The sequence below is a fragment of the Sinocyclocheilus grahami genome, unplaced genomic scaffold (assembly GCF_001515645.1).
Source record: "Sinocyclocheilus grahami isolate Dianchi unplaced genomic scaffold, SAMN03320097.WGS_v1.1 scaffold255.1, whole genome shotgun sequence".
Lineage (NCBI taxonomy): Eukaryota > Metazoa > Chordata > Actinopteri > Cypriniformes > Cyprinidae > Sinocyclocheilus > Sinocyclocheilus grahami.
In genome coordinates, this window is record NW_015505434.1 from 1988122 (window position 1) to 2012107 (window position 23986).

The following is a 23986-nucleotide window of genomic DNA, read 5'->3' on the forward strand; positions in this document are numbered from 1 at the left end:
TATTAACATTTGATGTAGGGCTAAATAGACACCGGAGAGGAAGGTTCACTGCACTGCAAATGTTACAGAGCTGTACTCTGTAGCTCTGGGTTTTAACTTTGGCAAATGAGCACTAGAGATCATTGGTAAAAGATGTTTATAGCATTATGGTTACGTTTGTGTAGATGCAGGATAACTGCAGTACATAATGTATAAGTACTGTGAGCTTTGTCATTATTAAAGCTATTCAATACTGCAATATATAATTAGGGTGTTTTACAATGAATATAAGATCAAGATCACCTCTGCTTAGACTGATCTAAACCTCTATGAACTCTATACATAGGGTGACCATACGTCCTCTTTTCCCCGGACATGTCCTCTTTTTGAACCTGCAAAAATGCGTCCGGCCAGGATTTCTTAATTGCCCAACATGTCCGGGCCAGCGATTTTCGTGTCCACTCCATTAAACATTCTAATATTGTATATAATTTTGGCGCATCAGGGAGCCACTCTCAGTATGCGGAGTATTTAAATCTCTTTTGTGCTGTTCACTTTCACTTTCGATTTCGTGATCACACGCACTCTGTGTAAAGGGCGCACATCTTACAATATCAGATATTCGTCAATGAGCTCAGGATCTGTTGAGCAGCAAATACTCAAGCATGGTCTTGTTAATCATCTCTCCTTATTCTTGACCTGTGATCAGTCAAAGCTGACTCCTGCATCTCTTGTTGGATGTAGGGTTGCCATGTCCACAGAGTTGGGCTACTTTTAAACTGTTGCCATGGGTTGATTTTCCCAAGTGGGTTAAAGGTTTGAAATATTGCATAAATTACATTTGACTGAAATGCTTGTATTGAACCATTTTGCATTCTACCTATGATAAAACTTTCATATACTTCTACATTAACTGTTCCTTCCTGGTGGAATGACCTGCCCAACTCAATCCAAGCAGCTGAGTCTAGAGGTCTTTTTTATTCTTTTATAAATATATATTTGAATAGGTACAAGTCAGATTAAGTATGTTGTATAAGTATGACTGTTTTTTTTGTCCCGCTACCGCAAGGTTCTAATCCGCACCCACCTGCTCCCGCTATACATCCACTCTTTGCTCGCCCGCTGTCGGCTTAGAAAAATTTTCTTCCCGACCCGACCGTTCCCGCTAAATTTAGATTTCATTTCCAGAATCTCACATTAAAATTTCCGCTACTGAAAGAAAGAGAGCTGGGCTAACAAATAAAAGTGTAGTCTGCACAACATTGTATTTATATAATTCGTCTTGTCAAGAGTCTTGAAGTTATTGACAGCAACTGCTGCCAACACAGTAGGGAAAAAAGTGTCACAGAGAAAATAAAAATGTTGTACACAAATTGTATTTCTTATTTTTATTCGTCTTGTCAGGATACAATCGTTATTCACATGCTGCGCACAGACCTCGCAAATAAAATGCGTGACTCAGAAAGCTCTGGTTCATGCGTGCAATGCGTGCATAACAGTCCTGAGTGCAGGCTATACCGGTGGTCAATAAGAATAAAGGACAGATATGTTGTTCTGAAAGGACGTCGGGAACAGAATATTGTTAGATGGCCCACTCCCATTCAAATTACACCAGAGTTACCGACCGCTACCGCGTTTTATTCGGGAATTTAATCCCGCATCGCAAGAAATCTGGTCAGGTCCCGCAGTTCCCGCGGGAGAGCCGCAGGAATGCAGACCTCTAGCTGAGTCCTTAATCGTTTTTAAGAAATGGCCGAAAACACATCTCTTTCATCTTCATTTGACCCTCTATCTCTAGCACTCTCTATTATAATGGTAATTCTAATTTTATCTGCTTGCTTTTTTATTATTAAAAAACTTCTAATAACCCTCTAACATTTGCACTCTCTATTCTATTTCTATTCTAACTACTTGTTTTATTTTTATTTAAAAATGACCCTATTACACTAGCATTCCCTATTCTTTTTCTATTTTTTATACTTGTTTTCTTTTTATTTATTATAAAAACAAAATAAGCAAACAAACAAAAAAAAAAACCTTGCTATGTATACTGTTAGGCGAAGAACTGCCCCTTTATCTTCTATTATTTTTTTAACTTGACCCTCTAACATTTGCACTCTATTCTATTTCTATTCTAACTACTTGTTTTATTTATAAAGAAAGAAAAGCCTCTTAACACTAGCATTCTCTATTCTTTCTACTTATTTTCATTTTATTTATTATAAATAATGACCTTCTAACACTTGCATTATCTATTCTTTCTACTTGTTTTCTTTTTATTTATTATAAAAAAAAAACAGGCTACTTATACTGTTAGGCGGAGCCCTACCCACGAACCCACCCCCTACTGTCCTCTTTTTGAAAAACTAAAATATGGTCACCCTGTCTATACACAGAGGCCCTTATAATATCTGGGCAATTAAGCCATACTTTATGAATGTCATTGCATCAAATAACAGCAACAAATTTATATTAAAGAATCAGCAGATTGCAGGATGCTCGTGGGGGCTGGTTCTAATCTTACTTGAAGGCGAAGAACCATTTGGCAATTTACACCCCTATACGAACGTAAAGTTTCTGACCAGAACTGTAATTTATATGCAAATGTCAAAAGGCTAAAAGGGGTCTTTTAAGCCATAAACAGTCCAACGCACATGCATGATCCTACGCAGACGCTACATCTTTCATACATTTCAAGCAAACAAAAATGACATTTTGGACACTTTCTTGTTGTCAAACTTAGTGGAACATGTACATAGCTGATTTGATGAACTAGACCTGTGGTTGCTCTGTTAGGAGACTTGTTTGCTAGGGTTAATGACTTCATAAATTCCTCTAAAAATGACATTTTTAATGGATAAGATGCAATTGCAAAAATGGCCAGAAAAACAAAGTTTGTTCTGATAAAAGGTCCAGTATCTTTTGTTAACAGACAACACTTTGTTATCCAGATCAGGGCTCTTCAAAGGGGGTTTGCCAATTTGATCACAAACTCATCTATGTTTTAAAGGTGTAAAACAAAATATTAATATTAAGCTATCATCAGTCAAATTAATTAATTAATTAATTAATTTGTTCATTCATAAATGTATATGTAATTATATGGCAAATATGATATTAATTCATTCTGTACATTAATAATTATTTTAACGCTTTTGCAACACTAGCATTATAAATTATGTTATGATTTTAACGGGCTAAGCTCTCAAGTTCATCTCGAGTCCGAGTCCAAGACCACATAGTCTTGGATCTGTCATAGATCCAAAAGCATTTAGACTTGGTCTTAACTTTAACTCAACCTACACAGATCTCAGCCAGGACTCTTCAAAATATCTTCTTTTTTGTGGAAGAAAGAAAGTAATACAGGTTTGGAGAATTATGAGGGTGAGTAAAGTATGACATAATTTTAATTGAGTCTTTTTGTCCATTTAGGAGTCCCTGCTCTAAATCAATAAAATTCATATTTAGAAATTCATATAATTTATATGTAAGTCTCTACATTTTTTTTTTGCTCAGAGGTTGGGGGTATCTCACTACAAAACTGCTCTGAATTTTTTCAGATGCTATATATACTGTGCAGCTCAATTTCTTTCCTACGCTCTGTCTCTTTCCCTCTCCACAGGTGGTAGATCGAGGGATTGAAGGATGGATATGAAGCTCTTCACTGTGATTATAGCTCATGAGGCAGACTGATCATATCAATCAATCTTTCTTCTTCACTGACACTGATGCTGATGAGCCTCCCTGTCTTTACAAAGAATAAAATGACCCTACCAACAGAGTATAAGACCACCTCATCCAAATATGACTTTTAACCTCACACTTCTCCAGACAAAAATAAATAAATATTCATCATGTTGCAGCACATCATGCAACAAATTGTACTTTACACTATTCCTTTAAGGGAGACATCTGGATAACCCAAAGATGAGGAAACAGTTGAATCACTATGCTTTACCAAAACACAAACCAATGAAGTTGAAGCACAATCCAGCCAATGAAAGTGAGAAGTGAATCATCAGTCAGAGCACAGGAAATGGGCACACACAGAGAAATTGATAAAAACGATGTGAGAATAGGTCCTGAGAGTGGAAAGAGCCGTTCTGTGGAGTCTTGGGTAGTTTCTAATAATGAAGTTTGGCCATATCTGCGGATACAGCAGGCTTTTAGATAAAGCTGTGTGTCTCTATTAGTGTGAAAGTGAGCTTAGGCCAGGAGACATCCCGCATTTGATGTGCTGAGACAATGCCTCTCCAGGATGAAATGAAATTTGCAGTTATCATCATTATCATGATGAACGATGAGAGTCTGGCCAGGATGGCAATAGTTATGAATACCTTGTGCCAATGGTTTGTTTTTTATAGACAGGGAAAGCATGCTAGCAGGTCTATTGCTCAGAACATCAGGAGACAGATGTTGGAATGAGAGTCTGAGATGCTGTCATTTAACCAGTTAAGACTGGTTGAGATTACAGTGTACCTACAAATTGGACCAATACTAACCAAGTAGATAAGGAGATATATGTTAAACATTCAAAGGTTTTGGGTCAGTAAGTTTTATTTTTCTTCATTTTTTTCTTTTTAATATTTGTGAAAGAAGTCTCATATGCTCGAAGTCTTACTATATCTGTTGTAGGGATGCCACAATTCTCAATATTGATAGCGTTCTGTACGACATCCACGGTTCAATACGCGCTTGTGAATTGCATTATTTCTGGGTTTGCATTTAAATAATTTCCGTGAGATGAGAAAATGCCATTTGAAAAATGTGAATGAGATGAGGAAATGTGCATTTGAAAAAGCAACACATGCCAAACATCTTCCCTTGTAATGACTTGCAATGATAAGCATTTCTAAACATGTTGTCAGCGCTTTAATTGGCTTTCCTACCTGCCTGTCAACGTATGTATTACGTTCTATTAGTATACATCTGCGCACACGGTTCGCGCAGACAGAATACGTCATCAGCGCGTTTACGCACACTGTGCAGACAAACATCAACAACCCGATCTTCCTTCCTGGTATTGTAGTACTTTTCAAGTTTTCTCACCAGTGAATGACACATGATGTAGCCTAGCGGTTCCCAATCCCAGTCCTCGTGCCCAGCCCCCCTACGCTATGGGCATGAACTGTGTTCCGATCGATATGATCATTACACAGTGTTCATTGCTCCCTCCTCCCTGAGCAGGGGAAATCCGTTTAAGCACCTTTAATCAATTTGAAAATACACAAGATTGCTTGATAAACTATATATTGTCGCAGTCGAGTGTTTATTGTCTTAGTGTTTCATCATTCAAAACCTTTTTATCTTCTTTTTATTCAGTCACAGCAATAGCTGGATGCCTTTGTCCATATTAAGGATTTCCTGGAGCGTCATGAGCTCTATTACTTCTGTGAGGCATATGTGGAGTTTCTGTGCGAGGGCACCCCCTGGCCATGAGTATGAATTAAACAGACATTACATGCATTTATAGTGCTCAATAATGGCCAATGCATCCTATTTTGTGTAAACATAGGAAAATAATACTTATCTCAAAAGAAATTTGAAGTAGACATATGATAATCCATGTTTTCTCCAGTGTGCAGAAGTGTACAGGAGTTTGTTGTTGTTGTTAATTTGTTTTAAAAATCGCATTTAAATCGCAAATCGGGAAAAAAAAGTCACATCTGAGTGACACGCTATCAAAATCGAACTGAAAAGAAAACCGTGGTTAAAAAAAAAAGAAAAAAGAGGTATACATTGAACCGTGGGCTAACTGTATTGTTGCATCCATAATCTGTTGATAGATTTATGGTCTCCATGCTGATTAAAAATATGATTTTCTTATTTATTTTTATTATCATTTTGTATGTATCTTTTAATAAATACTTTTTCATGAGCTGTTGGAAGACAGCCTGCAGTTCCAGTTGTCCTCCTATGAAGCCTTCCCTATACTATACAGATTATACCTATAACTTTATAATTAATACATCAGCTTTTTTTTTCTTTATTAATGTATCAGTTTTAATGCAGCAAATTACATGCAGATATCCGTTTAGTCCATTCCTATATTCTTCTGTAATGTGAGCCTTGTCTGTGAGTATATCATTACAACATAACTGTAAACTTAAAAAAAGCCTAGAATAACAATGATCCCCTCTTCAGTTCAAGTCAGTTCAGTGTTAAAAATAATTATACTCACCAGCCTGCTCTGTGCTGACGGTGATATTGGCAAGCTGTCTCTCAGATCTGCCTAAACCCGACACTCCATTAAGAGCCTCGATTTGGAATGTGTAGTTGGCATGCGCCACAAAGTCCTGGACCACCACAGAGGTGCTTGTGAGGCCTGTGGATCTGGGTATGACGCGCACATTGCTGTTGCATGGCTCACAAGCCTGGCCATCAGCTCCACATCGGAAACAGAAGACATTATAGGTTACATCCTTCCGACCACCTGTATCGCTGGGCGGAGTCCACTCCAGAAAGAGGGTGGTCTCATTGATGTTAAAAACCAAGTTTCGAGGAGAGGAGGGCAGACCTGAAAGGAGAGAGACACCTGACTCATTAGCAACCAGAATTATCATGCTGACAGAAATCCATCTGTGAGAGAAAAATATGCCTATTTGTGCAGAATATTATGCAGATGAACAATTTTATATCTTTTTTTCCCACTCTCTCAAAAACGGTAAATATGCATTAACTAATGAATCCTGCTAATTCCTTAAAAATAATACTAAAGTGTTTGCCATCTCTCTTTCATTCCCTCCCTCTGGTATTGCTGATATACAAATGTCTCTGCTCTGGTACCCTGGTTCTGCTTCCTATAGAATACCGGCTCAGAGCCAGATAGAGGGAAGTCTGCATTTATCTGCTGTTTCCCAGACCCGGCTAATGATGATAATGAGAATATGTCCTAGACATGATTATCATAGTTAATGATAATTGCACCCACTCGTGAATAACAAGGAAGTAATAATTCCTCCTCTCCTGTTTTTAATGCAGATTGCTGCTGGTGTTGAAAAGATTGAGTTTGGTGAATAATTTGGGTAAGTGCAATGGGGGGCAGAAGGAGGGAAAGGGAAGAGGGTGATGAAGCACTGAAGTGACTAAAATAACTGGAATTATGATCGATATAATCAGAAACAATAAGAGTAAGAAAGAACAGAAAAGATAATGAGAATGATGAGAGAGAAAATGTATGCTCATTATCACTATTTTTGGAATATTTAGTCTTATTGTTCATCTTTAGTTTATCTTTCTTAATTACTTGCTCAATTAATAATACATATTTAATTAATTCCTTTTAATTTAAATCTCTTGATTACTTTTTTTCTCTGCACTGTTACTGAATTTTATCCTTTTAATCTTATTTTATACATTAAATTTTTCCCTGGGTAACTGAAACTGGTGCCATGAAAACTTTCACGCCTCCTTTATCACACCACTTGTTCACTCTCACTTCAAACAAACGCAGCTGGTGTCCTCTTGCATCTCAGTTATAGATGGTATTGAAAAGGACCTTGGAGGACTCATATATAAATATCATTGTAATATAGTTTTAGTGTTCGTCTTGTTGCTAGGATGATCAGATCACACACTGATATTACATGATAGATTCTGGCTTGTGTGAAATTGCTTAATGGAATAGTTCATGAGTTTGTTTCTTCATGGGAACATTTGGAGAAATTTAGAATTGCATCACTTGCACACCAACTGATCCTCTGCAGTGAATGGGTGCCGTCAGAATGAGAGTCCAAACAGCTGATAAAAACATTACAATAATCCACATGACTCTAGTCCATCAATTAATGTCTTGTGAAACGAAAAGCTGTGTGTTTGTAAGAAACAAATCCATCATTGACATGTTTTTTAACTTCAAACCATCGTTTCTGGCTAAAATACGAGTCTACGATCTACAGTATAATAACGTTTTCTCCAGGGGGAAAAAAAATCATCTCCTGTTGTCCTCTCACATCAAGCTCCACCAACATATCTGTTTAGAACTGTTTTTGACTGTTTTAGCTTGTAAATGTTTTTATCAGCTGTTTGAACTCATTCTGACGGCACCAATTCACTGCAGAGGATCCATTGGTGATGTAATGCTAAATTCCAAATCTGTTCTAATGAAGAAACAAACTCATCTACATCTTAGATGGCCTGAGTTTGAGTACATTTTCAGCAAATATTCATTTTTGGGTGAACTGTTTCTTTAAATATAATTTGCTTATTTAAACTATTATTATTATTATTATTTATTTATTTTGTTATTTTTTTAAGCTGTCACCACTTTGGAAATATAAATATGCTGTTTTGTCATTGCATTTATTACACACTAAACTAAAATAAAATGAAAATAAAATGGGAAAATAATGAAAACAGAGCAGTAGGATGACTAACGTGTGCAGGCCATGGTGGGAGGGTCCTTGCTAGCTCTGTAGTAGCTCTTTTCACAGTGACACTGTGCCGAACCCTCAGTGTGGCTGGAACTGTGTGGGGGACACTTTGAACATTTGATGTTTCCTGCAAAGGCTTTGTAGAACCCAGGTCTGCAGGCTGAGGAGAAAACATAAGAGAAAAGTTAAGGCTGCACATTCCAGGATTTAATGATGATACAACTGTAACTGAACCTTTAAACTGAATTAGACGGCATGCCAATTATTTAATCAAATGAACAAATAAATATATATATTACATAAATATAAAAATACTTTTATACAGCAAGGATGCATTACATTGACTAACAGTAAAGGCATTTATGTTTTATGTTATTCAAGATTTCTGTTTCAAATATATGGTGTTCTTTTAAATGTTCTATTCTACAAATAATCTTGAAAAAAAATAATGGTTTCTACATAAATATTAAGCAGTACAACATTCAATATGGTTAATAATCAATGTTTCTCGAGCAGAAAAACAGCATATTAAATTGATTTCTGAAGGATCATCTGACACTGAAGACACTGAAGAAATAGCTTCTGAAAATAAGTAAATTAATGCAGCCGTTGTAAGCATAACTGACTTCTTTCAAAAACATCAACAATCCACTTTGCAATCATGTTCACACAAGACTCATTCTAGCATTCCATATTTGACAAATGAAATACTTTTTATATTATTTAAATATCATATTGTTGGTCTAAATACACATGCAGTCAAACATCCCTAAAATGGCCAGTTAAAATATGGACACGTATAAGGCAGATAAAATGCGAGGTAATGTTTCAACAACCCCATCAGTCTCCATGGAACTGGTAGCTTAAGAGATACATTAAAAGCTTCTCCTTCTCCCTCTCTCAGTCTCTCTCGCTCTCTCCAGTGTGCAGCCTAACTCATTTGATCTTTCTATGCTCCAAACCATAGCAGCTCTTAAATACTCCCCGTCTTGGACTTAAGACTCCACACTGAAAGACTCGCCAAGGCCCAGGAGAGCAGCCAGACGAGACTGAGTTAAGTGGTACACACACAAGCACACATACTTACACACATCACAGATGTAAGATAGCAGATCTCTTTCTGTAGTGTTTCTTTCTCTCTCTCTCTCTCACGCACACACACACACACACACACACACTAGTTTTACTCTTATTTAAATTTGCTCCTCAGAGGTTGGTAATTCTCTACAGCCACAACAGTACAGGCATTGATCTGTTTCTCTCTGACTCCAGACACCTTCTCCAGTAACAGGGCCATTCCCGAAGAGCTTCCCCAGCATCCTTTCGTCCTTATTGTGATGCAGAGAAACAAGTTCTGTATGCAGGACCTCTGTTAGCATCTTTTAAAATCGGTATAGGAGTTTGACAGCTTTCCTAGCAAGGAAAACAACCCCAACGTATAAATCATTAATGAGGGTTCTTACTTTTATTTAGATCGGTTGTAAACAAAGTCAACTTCTATTTTACGGAAATGGAGAACATATCGAAACACAGATACGACAAACAGTCAAACAAATGAGCCACCATCCAGATCTGAGAAAAAAAGATCTTTCATGATTTGCACATTAAAGTCAATGTGAAATGCGAATCACAACTCATTTTATTTTCACAATAAAACATATTTTGAAGTGAAACAGGATACTGCATAGGAGAAAATGCAGAGTGTGTCTTTTATATTTTGGGATTTTATTGGAAAAGTGTGCATTATATTCCAGATAGGACAAAGGTGGTTAAAATTTTAAGTGGTTCATGACGTCAACTGAAAAGGAACCAATTTTTAAACAAAGAGCTAGTAATTATATTTTGTTAAATAATTATTAATGAAACACACACACACACACACACACACAAAACAGTAAACTGAATCAGACTTTTTATACCAGTTTATTTGTTCCCTAACAATGTCAGACAGTGGACTGTTTTTTTTTTATTTAGTCTTTTTTCCCCTGAAAGTCATGAAAATTCCCATGCCAGTGTCATGTCCACCACTTCTCAGATTATATGATGTGTTTCTGTGATGAAAATGGCAGTTGTGGAAAATATATTTTTAAGGCTAATTTCACAACCAGCTTTTTACACACAATTAAAATATATTTTCACACCTTTCGCCTAATTTGACAAAATTACAGTGTGACTGGAGATGAATATTTATACATTCTAATTTGTTGAGATGCACCTGTATATATAAATATATATATATATATGTGTGTGTGTGTGTGTGTGTGTGTGTGTGTGAGTGTGTTGTTTTGCTGTTTGAAGTGTAAAGCATATATATATATATATATATGAGTAATAGTCATGTGAATATACATATATACAGTATGACTTGATGACTGAAATGATGGTCAAACATTATAATATATACAAAAACAAAGATAAATGTTAAAGGCAAAAAGGTGAATGTGATAGTTAATGTTAATGTGTTAAACTTAATGTGTCCAAGTCAGTTTTAATGTAGAAAAAAAATCTGTCTTAATAAAAATGAACCCCTGTGATATGAGTGTCGAAAGTTGAAGAAACACCCTTTTATATAGATTTACTACTGTTGCTCCAACTGTTTCTCTTCTTAGTGCTACTGCTACTTATATTATTAGCAGTATTACTCTTATTATGACTACTAACTAGAACCACAAGTATTGGTATTTTTACAAGACCCATGGCTGCTCTAATTAGGCCAACAGAAGAAGTAGATCTGCCTCAGTGACGTGAAGACCAGTGACACCAAGAACGGTACGATTCTGCAGCATTTACCTTTCCCTAGAGGATCCACAGGCAGCCATGCTGCAGAATGGTTCAGCTCTCAATATCAAAGGATGCAAAGCAGGATGCGGCAGCTCTGGAGGCAGGCGTGATAACAAAGTGGTCATTTGGATCTAGGAAATTAGTTCAATTTTAATTTGCTCACATTTGTAAAATGACTCCAGGTATGGCTCTTTACAAGGCTTGTAATTACACAGTGGGGGAAAAAAGAACATTATATGGGTGCACTGGGAAAATAAAAGCAAAAAAAAACAGAAAAACAATACTACATTCACCTTTAATTAAGCTTCATTTTCAGTAGTTTATTTGGTTATTTTTTTAAATGATTTCTGTTTTTTGGAACAATTAAGACTCAATCATATACCACACATACTCCGCAGCGTTTCAGGTGCTAAAAGAGTAATTTCTGTTACTTTCACCTAAAAATCAGTTGCCGGATCTGGTGATGTCCACAATTCCGATGTGTACTTTCTAAAAAGCCAATTAAATACAACCCTCAGTGCCAGTTAATGGACTCCGTAATGGCTATGTCAATATTAATATATACTTTTTCCCCTCAGTCAGACATGTATTGAGTATCAGCTGACATACTGTCTGAGCAGGGGGTTAGAACAGCAGGGGAGATGAACAGGAGACAGTAATTTAGAAAATCGATCCAATTCCCTGCAACCTCGCTTTAAACTTTTCTAGAAAATGGCCGTGGCTCTGTGAATGAACCTGGGAAAAGTTGTTCGGCTGCCTGACCTCCAGTTGAGGTTTTTACTTAATGGTCATGTAGCGCATAACAACAACGGCGAGGAGGTTTAGGTGGTCCATTTGGAAGAAAGTGGAGTGTTTTATTATTCCGAGTGTGTCTGAATTGTTACAATGACAGACAGCGTAGAGAGTAAGTATCTCTCTCTCTACCCCAGCAATCATCCCATCTCAACGGCACTTTGCTTGCCCCTGAGGACAAGACCTTTATGACAGGAGGACAAGAGAGTGTCTGTGTGGAAGATATAGTTCTAGAGATTCTTTCCCTCCCCTTCTCTCTTCGTCTTTTCTCTGTGTCTCTTTTCCTCTCTTTCGATGACAGTTTTGGGGCATTTTCCAGCGCCGCTGTGTTTGTGTGCATGAGGTGTAAGGCTAGGAAGAGACGGGAACTGAGAGAAAGAATTTTAGGAGAGAGCGAGGAAGAGATGTAGTCCCACAGGTAAACAATTTCATCGTTAGTACAGGGGACTGCCGGCAGAAAATGCAATTATGATTTCGTATGCGGTTTAAAATTCTCATTCGCCATTAATGAACGGACTCGTGGAGCCAGTGACCCAATGGTGCAGTGCAGTCTAGGCCTCTTCATCTCTCCTCTCTCTCTCTCTCTTGCCTTTTCTTGGTCTCTTTATCTCTCTCGTTCATTCTCTCTCTTTGTCCCTCTATCCACCCACCTCCCTCTCTGTATCTCTCTACTCTCTGTTGACAGTCTATCTGGGTATGGAAATAGGCATCGGAGATTGCCTCCAGCAGTATGTCAGTCCCCAGAGAAGGAAATAGACCCATGATAGCACAATTACTTAATACGCTAAAAAGCTGGAAATAATAGCTTTGGTGTGCGAGGGAAAACAAATCGGGGAGCTTTGATAGGCAAAACATCTGCAAAAAAACAAAATTCAATCAGGGGTCCATTTCGGGCTGCCCTGGATCCTGCTGATTCCACTAATTTGTGTTATTTTTTTTCACCCTCGGCATTTAGATATACAAATCCCATTGAAGGGTTTTCCTGAATGCTAATCATATCTGTCAGTTAGCAGTTGGCAAACAAAGGGTAGCGTGACAGATTGCTGGAATATACTCAGTGCTTCCTTACATGACAGTTTTACAAAATGCGGAGTATTAACAGTCATTATTCAATTTGGAAAGGCAGTCTAGAGTGAAAATTGTAATATACTGCTAAATGTGTTCAGCGGCTTGCGAGTGCGTACTGCCTTCCTCCGACTCGCCACCTGGAGCGAATATTGAAAAAAGAATTATAAGCATTGAGTTTTAGGACAAATGATTCATTTTTAATCTCCGGTTGGTATTTAAACGTTATGAATGTGATTTTCTACCTCTGCACTAGGAGATGCATGTGTATTTTCTGCCTTATGCAAAGCAATAGGCCCTTATTGAGCGGAGGAGGAATTCTGCTTTCCATTTATCTGTGTCAATTTGATGTACATTTAACTGGCTGCTAATGCAGAACTTGCCGTTCGGTCTGGTATGCAATGTTACTGTGGTATTGTGGAGTTGTTGATATTGCAATTTTGCTCTATGTGCCACTGAGGAGGACACTGAAACCTGGGCTGCTCCAGGGGGGCTATACCTGCAAATAGTTTATTCACTAACACTGGGTGGTATGGCGATGGCGTATATACTGTACGTACCATATCCACCTTATTTTTAATGTAAGAGCGGATGGAGCCATCTGTAACTTGAATGTACAAGTCTTTTGGTGTCATCCGCTTCCAGTTATTTTAGCTGTACAAAAACAGTCCGCTGTGCTGTTTGCTATTGCAAACTGGTATCATATTATATGATCGCTGAAATCCCACTGTTTTGTAGCGCAAATAGTTTTACCGTTTACTGCAGTTAGTTTTTCTTCTAGGTATTTACCTATAGTGGCTAATGAATTGCAAGAAAATCACAGAAAATAGCTTATTTCCGTGGTGCATAGCAGTGCAAATAGTATGTTTGCAACACACAATAACCAAGCAGAAATCTACAGCAAAAAGTGTACACAGCTTCGTTGATTTTAATGGGAGCAAGTTAGTTTTGGCGTGCCATGCCACAATGCATACCGGCGTCTTGTTTCTCATTGCATACAGGCAATCTATTTTGAGTAGCCTACTGTTTGTAATTTGAGTATTGTTACATGCTGTAAATATGTTTCTGTACTGATGCTCAAGTTATTCATCTGTTATGAATTATTGTGGTTCAATGATGTGTCAGGGATCAATCCATATATAGACATTTTATACAGATAACTACATTTTGTTTGGCAATATAGCCCCAGAAATAATCGCGATATTGACCTTTTAAGACAATTTTACACCACTGACTATATAATGATAATAGAAAACAGCGCTGACGCCAGTCATGGGAAATCTCTTTAAACTTTGAAAGGATACTATTACAAACATATCGCTTTCATCTTCTGACAACTGATGGCAAACAGGATTTTTTTTTTTCAAATCCATATATCGTTAGATACGTCAATATAGTAATTATAGCGACAGGCCTATCCATTTAAAATGAAATGAATATTTTCCAAATAAATAAATAATGAGACATTGTTCAGTGGTTATGGGAAATATACAAGATTCCAAACTTTCACATTTTTGAGCAATACATTTCCACTACTTTTCAATCATTCGTGGTTGCTAGATTAGCAATTATTTAGAGCAAAAAAATTACTCTATATTCCTTATAGAACTTTGATTGTTGTTTCCATTAATTTTCACAAATTTTAAAATTAACTTTTTTTTTTTTTTTTTACTTGTACATTTTTTTTAAAGTTTTGCATGTCAGTAGGAGTTATGTATATAACATATTTTGGGGTTGATTTTACAGAAACTACATTGTGATAGTTTATACAAACAACTTGTTAAAAAATGACTATAGCATGATAGCTATACTGCTCGCACTGTATTCTTTTTTTTGTCCTTTTTTTGACCACGAGTCCATTTTTTGCTGGGTGGAATTAAAGAATGGAAAAACTAAGTTAATGAATTCTTAATGAGGAGCACCAAGGCTGGAGGTGACACAGGGGAAAAATACTTCCCGCCCCCTGATTTATGATCATAATAGAACACTCAAATAAACCAAACAAGTGATTTATTTCTTGCTGTGTAATACCTCAGCCACTGGCGTATACAGGAAACACATTTGACAGACACTGAGAGACAAAGCGTGGGACTGCAGCCATCAGTTAAAGCTTAACTGCGAGGTCCTTAGGATGCCATGGTTGGACATTTGCTTTTTGACAGTTCAAGGAAGTGCTCTGGTCGTATGATAGATCTAAGACAGCTTTAGGGGTCTGAAAGATGGATACACAGAAGCTATGGGAATATAAGTGGAATAAGTGTGTGCTTAAGTAGGCATGACAGGGTAAACGCCGACCTGCTGCAAAAACCATTGCTTAGCAGTCGCTACCAATTACTTCAATTATCTTAGTGGCCAACCCCTGACCTAGAGGTAAAAGTACTATTCCAGAGAGAAAACACACTACAGCACAAAGTTCACCCATCTGACAAGCTTAATGAACGTCTAACAGGCTTAACGAGCTCCTCCACACATACTGGCATTCAGTCGATTTGGATTCAATTATCATTTATGGTGCAATCAAATCTAAGCTTGTTTAGAGAGTATAATAGATTCCTAATTGAGAATGATAGTGTTATGCATTGGGCATTTGAACTATGCTGTAAAGACATTTAAAAGCACCATTAGACATGTACAAATTAGTAAAATACAGCTAAAGCTGAATGTGTGAGCATCTTGATGTTTTGTCCTGAAACAATATTGTACTTTAACGTCAGCTTTTTGTGTCTGCTGAATCATACAGAAGCAATACTCTCAAGATTTGTTTTCATCTGCTTTTATTTACATAAAAAGAACACTGTGCAGAGTTGTTTGGGTAAACTTTGGAACAATAGTAGTGGGAATCTTAACTGCAGATAGTGAGATGTATAACTGTTGTATCAATCAAAAAATTTCCCTGAGGTGCAAAAGTGCCTGAAAGGCCCCGGTTCTATCTTTTCATGCCCTGTGCTCAGTGCACTTTACTACAGGGCTCAATCCATAGAGAACGAGGAAAGCAATGGCATTTGAAATGAGTCCAAACAAATACCAATGCTGGATGATCTGCAAGGTTCTTTCTGTACAAAAGTGAATGAATAAATGAAACAGAAATGTCTACCTTTAAGCACTGAAAGCTCAAGATATTTCTAGATATTAAACTTGTAGTATGTTGACTGATTCAATCTACAGTAGTTAGAAGCAAGAAAATGTTTTATAGTGCAATTACACTCGAAGGATATGCACTATTTACAATAAGTCTCTTGGCCGAAAGAGAAATTAGAATAGAGGTAAAGCCATGGACATACATACATACATACATACATACCTTAAAATTATAATGTGTGCACTAATAAACAAAGTGGTGTCCAAAAGTGTCCAAAAGTCTGAAATCAGCACTAATACTACTTATTTAATGTACATTTTTCACTACAAACTATATTATTAGTGTAACAAATTGTATTACATCCAAAAATGCAGTATTTGTAATACAGTAGGTGGAAAATAGTTGGATGTCTTTCTACTTGAGCCGAGATTTTGAAAGTACACATCCAATCGACACTTCACTATCCCATGAGGCCATGGGAGAGTAGATGTGAATAACAGTTAAGTGACTCAACTGACCAACTGTAAGTCACATGACAAAGTAAACATGGTGGATGTAGTACCTAGATTTCATTCATACAACACATTTTTATACCATAAAGAACACAACACTAGCAAAATTTGTAAAGTCTGTCAAATGTAGTATCTACTTAGAACGTATGTGATTTCAGACACACCAAAGGTCACATGACCATGTCAACATGGCAGATGTAGTAGGTCTGAATTGTTTTCACACTTTGCACATGCATACTTAGAACTTACAGTGTATACTTTATAGTAATACAGAAATAATAATCACATCATCATCATCATCATTATTATAACATAGATAAATTATTTAATGACATAACATTACAAAATTAACAGAGTAAACATGTAAAATTAGGATACAATAATGATAATAATAAAATGCTAAGTTGCCAATAATAAAAGACACAAAATATGTTATTCAAAAAATACTTTAAAAATATGATTTGATTAGACCTGTTGTAAAATGATGGAGAATCTTCAATATTACTTCTTTCTATTACATTGTAACTTTGTTGAGAATTATTGACATCCCCCATTTTTTTTCTTTATCTTCTAGGTTTAGGGTCACAAAGTTCTACACATTGGCTTTTGTTTGTGTTCCTGTTCTCCTGTCTTCGTTTTTCATTGACCTAGTTTTCCCCAGTCTGTTTGATTGTCATTCTGTTCACCTGTGTTGATTAATTATCTCATTTTTCTCCGTTCATTTAAGCCCTGTGTTCTCCTGAGTTCCTTTGTCCTGTATTGTGAATGTCTCTTGTTGGTTGTGCTGTGTTTTCCCTGAGTTTCTCTAGTGTTTCTTCTGTGGATTTATTAAAAGACTGTTATTTGTACTTCTCCATCGTTGCATGCTCCTTAAAGCACCAACACCACCCGTAACAGAATACGGGACAGATACAGTTTATTTTTTGCAGCATTTTGCTTCTTTTTTTCCCTCCCTGTCACTATGGACATTCCTGCTGTTGCCCTGCTATGCCTGGAGCAGGGTGACTGTCCGCTGGAAGACCAGACACGGGACTATTTACATCTCGCATGCCTGACTCATTACCCTGACTGCTCGCTCTGTGTATTTTACCATGTCAGCCTGAGCGAGCGGTCAAAGGCACGCGTTCCAGCGGACGGTCCCAGGAGGGATTTTGCCGCATACGTGGAGTGGGTGCTGGTGAACAACAACTCTCCGTTCCCTATTGGCCTGGCTGAGGACCCCACCAGCCCCACTCCACATCCAGAGACCAGCCAGCCATCATCCCGCTGCATGGATCAAGTGCCTGAGCCCACCGCAGACGGAGAGCCTGAGCGACAAGAGAGCCAGCGCATAAAACTGCGACTGAGCCGATCATCGCCCTGGAGCCTGAGCCTCAAGAGACATCTGACCAGGTGCGTGAGCCGGCAACATCGTTTATCGGCGTGACCTCGTGGGCTTTGAGGGGGAGATTGAGGGCTTGGAAGGAAGACTCGCCCACACTCCCGATGCTGACGGTGAGCTGCAACTGGCCTCTGGGAGCTATTATGAGGAACTTTTGGGCATTTTTGAGGAGGATTTGATTGACTGGTTTGGAGAGGTTGTTCCCAGTTCCCCTGAACCTCCATTGTCTCCTGGGTCTCCACTGGTTCCGTCCAGCTCTCCTATGTCTCCTAAGCTTCTTGTGACTCTTAAGCTCCCATCCAGCCTCCCTCTCTCGCCTCCTCTTATGCCAGCCAGTTTCTCAGCCCTGTCTCCGCTGGTTCCTGCCAGTCCTTCAACTCACCCTCAGTCAGCACCATCTGGGCACTCTGATCTGCCTCGGGACTTCCAGTCTCCAGCTCCACCCAGAGTTGAGGATCCCCTGTCTCTGCCTCCAGCCTCTGAGTCCCGGACTCCACCTCGGTCCTCCAACATATCGGCTCCGTCTTGGCTCCTTGCTCCCTCGTCTCCATCGTGGCCCGTCATCCCACTGGCTCCACCGGGCTCCCTCGTCCCTCCAGCTCCACCTTGGTCAGTCGTTGACCATCTGTCACCTCGGGACTCCACTCCTTTGGCTTTGCCTCGTCACTCCGTCCCTCGGGCTCTGTCAGGCTCCTCCTTCCTTCAGGATCCGGCTCTGCCGCGGTCTTCCGGGTTCCTGTCTCCGCCTCGGTCGCCTGAGCCGTCAGCTCCGCTTTGGCCCTCCGGACCTTGGGTGTTGCCCTGGCTCTCCGTCTGCTCTGCTCCACCTGGGTCTCCACCTGCAGTGGCTCCGTCTCCATCGCTCATCTCCAGGGTGTCATCAAGGCCTTCTCCACCATGGCTCCTCCCTCACTCGACTCCACTTTGGGGCCTCGTCCTGTCTGGCCTCTGGCTTAACACCTGGCTCCTCCTGCTCCTGGCTTCCCCTTGATTCCTCCCACCTTCCACTCCCCCATGGACTACTTTATTTGCCCTGGACTCGTTTTGTTTTGCCCCTTTTCTGCTCCTTTGCCCTCCTCCAAAGCCCCCACCCCTCCCCCCGCAGTTGGACAGTTTACGGCAAGAGGTTGGGCCTTCTTGGGAGGGGACGAACTGTCACGGTTATTGACTTTTGTTTGTGTTCCTGTTTTCCTGTCTTCATTTTTCATTGACCTAGTTTTCCCTAGTCTGTTTGACTCATTCTCTTCACCTGTGTTGGTTTATCTCCATTCATTTAAGCCCTGTGTACTCCTGAGTTGCTTTGTCCTGTATTGTGAATGTCTCATGTTGGTTGTGCAGTGTTTTCCCTGAGTTTCTCTAGTGTTTCTTCTGTGGACTTATTAAAAGACTGTTATTTGTAGTTCTCCATTGTCGTGTGCTCCTTACAGCACCAGCACCACCCGTAACACACATCTTCTCCCCTCACATATTCTTTTATTAAAAATGTTTTGCTAATTTGATTTTGCCTTCAGCAATCAAACAAAATGTGTAGAACTTTCCTCTCCATTTAACATGTTTTACCACTTGAATCCTTTCCTCTGATTTTTTCCCATATAGATCAGCACAGAAAATGTGAAAACAGTCAGCAGATTCCATCAGAGAAAAAGACTATAAAACAGAAAAAGTACCAATACTTTAATACAGTATTCAAACAGCTATTCCAGAAGAAACCTGTAATACAGAAGAGTAAATACTGCTGTACAATCATTTTATTGTTTCTCTACATTTTAGAGTAGTTTGTACTTAATTATTAAAGTTGTTTTCCATTATTTTGAAAACCAATTAAAAACATTTATCTTTTATAGACCTATGCTGAAAAGAAAAAGTATATCCACTTAACACCAAATCCATATCCACAGTCTTTAAGTGCTTTTGTGAAGGGCCTGTGTGATGGATAGACATCAGCACACTGGTGTAAAAACAGTTTCAAGTGCCCACAGGCAGAACGTGTTATAAATACACTCTTAATGAACATTATGATGTGGAACGAGAGACTGGAGGACTATTTAAAAATCAGCAGTGTGTGTAAATGACAGAGAAGTGGATTCTGCCTGTGTAAATGTATATGAGAAGAGAGCGAGGCAGAAAGAGAGATGGGAGAAGCCTCTAAACGTAATCATTTCAAACGATGAGCTGCCACTCAAAGGAGAGTGAGGGGGTAATTGGGTGTCATTTGCAATTAATTAAGTGAATGTGTGAATTCAAACATATGCAGATTTGCTCATTAACAATTGTCTCTGGAAGTGAAGAGTGCACTGATTCAGCATTGTTTTTGTGTGTATGAAAGAGTGTTTTTTATTCTTTTAAGCAAGATCTAAGAGCCCTCAGTCATACTAAATACCACAGATGAGGTACTGTAATAATGTGTTATGACTCTTTTTTTCAATCATAAATGTCTCTTCAGGCAAAAGAGCATAAACGGCTCTTCATTTATAGTGGGACGTGACCATGCCAAAAATGAATCAATCAAAAAATAAACTTATTTTTAATTAAATATTTAATTATTTATTATTGATGATAATGACCCGACCATGGTGGCATTATGCCTACTGAAAGTGTATCATCATATATTTATTTGGGCTGTCGATTAATTAAAATGGTTAATACAATTAATTACATGATTTGCTGCTCAATGAGTCAAATTAATTAATCACATATTTCAATATTTGCTAAGAAAACCCCACAAATGAAGGTAATTTAAGAGATTAGACTATTGTGGCAGACAATTATTATTATTCTGTCTTTAGTATTTTCAATTGTGTCTCACTGTTTTTGCACTGTCTTGTGTTAAAAATGCCACATGACAGAATTTACAGAACACGTACATTTTTTTATTAATTAAAATTATATTTTTATTTCAATAATTGTTTACTAAATGAATGTTAAAGAAACAGAACTAAAATCTCTCTCTCTCTCTCTCTTTGTGTGGTAAGATCACTAGGTACTATACATAGTCAACACAAAGCCATCCCAAATTCAAGGTGCTGATCCTGTCTTCACCTGTCTGGCTTGGTTTCCCAATAACCCTCTCCGCCAAACCCTGGATGCATGCAGGCACACACAGGGATCATTTCAACTCCCATCTGCTTTTAGTACTGTAATATACATTTTAAATATTGCCTGTCCAGGAACAATAAGAAGGGAAAAATTGTCTATATTTACATAAACAGCCTGGACCCATCACATTTCAGAATCTAGATATATATTTTACAGAAAGCAATTTCATTTCTTCTGAGAACAACATTAAGGGAAAACTAATCCAAAACCCTCCATTTTTAGGTTGCACTTTTTCTAATTTAACAGTTTTAGAGGAAGGGAGGTGACACAGATGATAATCATTGCTTATTTTGAATATGGGCATGATGAAAGTTATGCATTTAGAAATTGCATTTCTTGTTTATCTTTCCAATTCAATCATGAGTTTGAAAGTCTGTGGCAATGGGTGTCGGCTGAAACGAAGCCCAGGCTTCCATCCAGTAAACAAAGAGAACATATGGGACGAGGGAAGAGCGGATCATTCATTAAGAAATCTTGATGTATTCTGAGGAATATCCATCATACCCTAAGGGCAAACTGCTGGAAAGAAATAAATGGAAAGAGAGAGGAATGTTGCATTAGTCTGTTCCAAAGAGGAGATCTCCCAAGGACATACCTATGGACATCTCTTAATTTATAGATCTCTGATTCTGATGACAGGTGGATGAAAAAAAGAGTAAAGAATGAAATGGATTTGGAAAAAAAGCTATGAGACTGTGTTTGGAATGTGACTTTCAGCACATGGGCATTTTTCTGAGATGAACAGTTCTGCCTATCAAAAGTGTTTGGAGTGCATTTATCCATTTGCATGACAGTGTAAGGTTGTCTTTATCCATACACGAGTGAATGCATGTTTTTCATTAATATTACATAGTACTATGAAATACAGTTGTCACATCATACCAGTATTGACTGTAATATTAAAAAAAACTATTAAATACTGATCCAATTGTAATACTACACACATGATAATACTGTAAATATCCCAGGGCTCGCAACTCTGGTTGATTTGCAGTGTGTAGCTATTACTGCCACAAAAAAAAATCATCATGTTGGAGAGATGACAGTTGAAAGCGAGGCACTCTACCAACAGTTTTCTGGATTTTTTGGATTTTGTAAAAAAGACAATAAGAAGGAAGTGCCGATCAACAGTAAATAACTTTTGTATGGTTTAGTAAGATTATGGTTACAAACTCTCTCTCCACCTCCATGTACTCCATATTTTTCCATACATTTTATCTTTTATATTTACTTAATATCAACATGCAAATACTTATTCTCCACCATAATTTGCAAATAAATTCTTTAAAAATCCTACAATGTGATTTTCTGGATTTTTTTTCTCATTTTGTCTCTCAAAGTTGAGGTATACCTATGATGAAAATTACAGGCCTCTCTCATCTTTTTAAGTGGGAGAACTTGCACAATTGGTGGCTGACTAAATACTTTTTTTCCCCACTGTACATATACATGAGATATATGTCCAAAAATTTATTAAACATACATAAACGCTCCAGTTACTAAAGTAACCTCAGTTCCCTTATTGGCCAAGGGGCTGCCGATAGCAGCTGGATCAACTCGGGGAACTACATCTGATTCTTCCAGAGTGGGGCCACCAGGAGGACTAAGCATCTGACTGTCCTGACCCATCTGATGTCCTGAGAAAGCAGGGCAACTGGGGAGGAAGGCATACACACGAGTGCTGGGCCAGTCGTGAGCCAGGGCATCTCGCTGCTTTGAAAAATAAATTGAGGAGTGAGAGTTGTCTTCTGAGGCGAAGAGGTCCCCTTCTGCCCTGCTGAAGAGAGACCAGATCATTTGAACTGTTTGGGGATGTAGTCTCCATTCTCTTGGAGCCATATTGTCCCGGGACAGCATGTTTGCCCCTTGGTTTAGTCTGGCCAGCAGATAAACTGCTCTCAGCGAGAGGAGTTTGCCTTGTGCCCATAAGAGGAGGTGTCGAGCCAACCTGTGAAGGGAGCATGACCTGAGACCGCCTTGGTGATTGATAAAGGCTACAACCGTCATGTTGTCCAAACGGACCAGGACATGGTGCCCCCTTAAGGCCGGTAGGAAGGTTTTTACGGCTAGAAAAACCGCCATCATCTCGAGGCAGTTGATGTGTAGGCGTTGCTCCAGGTTTGTCCAGGAGCCGAATGCTGGTCTGACCTCATACAGAGCTCCCCAACCTGAGTTGGAGGCATCTGTTTTGACCACCTTCATTCTGGAGGTCGGTCCCAACGGGATGCCTGATTGAAACAGGCAAGGAGTTTTCCAAGGGGCCACAGCTTTGATGCAGCGGTGGGTTAGCCTGAGATGAAAACATCCCAGGTGCCAAGCATGGGATGGGACATGGGCTTTGAGCCAACACTGAAGAGGCCGCATGTGAAGCAGGCCCAGAGGAATCACGGAGGAAGTGGCCTACATGAGGCCGAGCATCCTCTGGAAAACCCTGAGGGGACATGAAGGACCGTTAGCGGCTGAATAGTCAAGGAGCATTCCGGCCTAATCCATGCCCACATCCAGGCAAAATTGATAACTGTCCCTTTAAAGACCACTCACTGTCTAGGAGACAAAGAGCTCTTGGCTAAATTGATTCTCAACCCAAGCCGCTCCAGGTGGCTGAGCAGCAGCGACCTATGAGCATTGAGTTCCCATTATGATCTGGCTAAGTGGGAACAGATCTGAGTCTATGCACTTCATAAAAGTGCGTGGGGCCAGAAACAGTCCAAATGGCAGGACTGTATACTGATAGGCCACTCCCTTGAATGTGAATCTCAAGAATGGTCTGTGATGGGGGGCTATCTGGATGTGAAAGTAAGCGTCTTTCAGATCCACTGATAGAAACCAGTCCTCGGGGCATATTTGTGTGAGGATCTTTTTCAAAGTCAAGATCTTGAATGGCTGTCTCATTAACGAGTGGCTCAGATGCCCACCATCTTTCTTGGGA

At 38.8% G+C, this 23986-nt stretch overlaps 1 protein-coding gene across 1 annotated transcript in view; it reads right to left on the reverse strand.

Moving 5' to 3' along the window:
- epha6 (eph receptor A6) overlaps positions 1-23986 on the reverse strand; it is a 92992-nt gene that overhangs the window by 29075 nt on the left and 39931 nt on the right. Inside the window, exons 2-3 of the mRNA XM_016290171.1 lie at positions 8356-8511; positions 6161-6496 (exon numbers count right to left, since the gene is read on the reverse strand). Coding sequence (XP_016145657.1) covers positions 6161-6496; positions 8356-8511 — 492 coding nt within the window. The remainder of the gene's footprint in view (positions 1-6160; positions 6497-8355; positions 8512-23986) is intronic.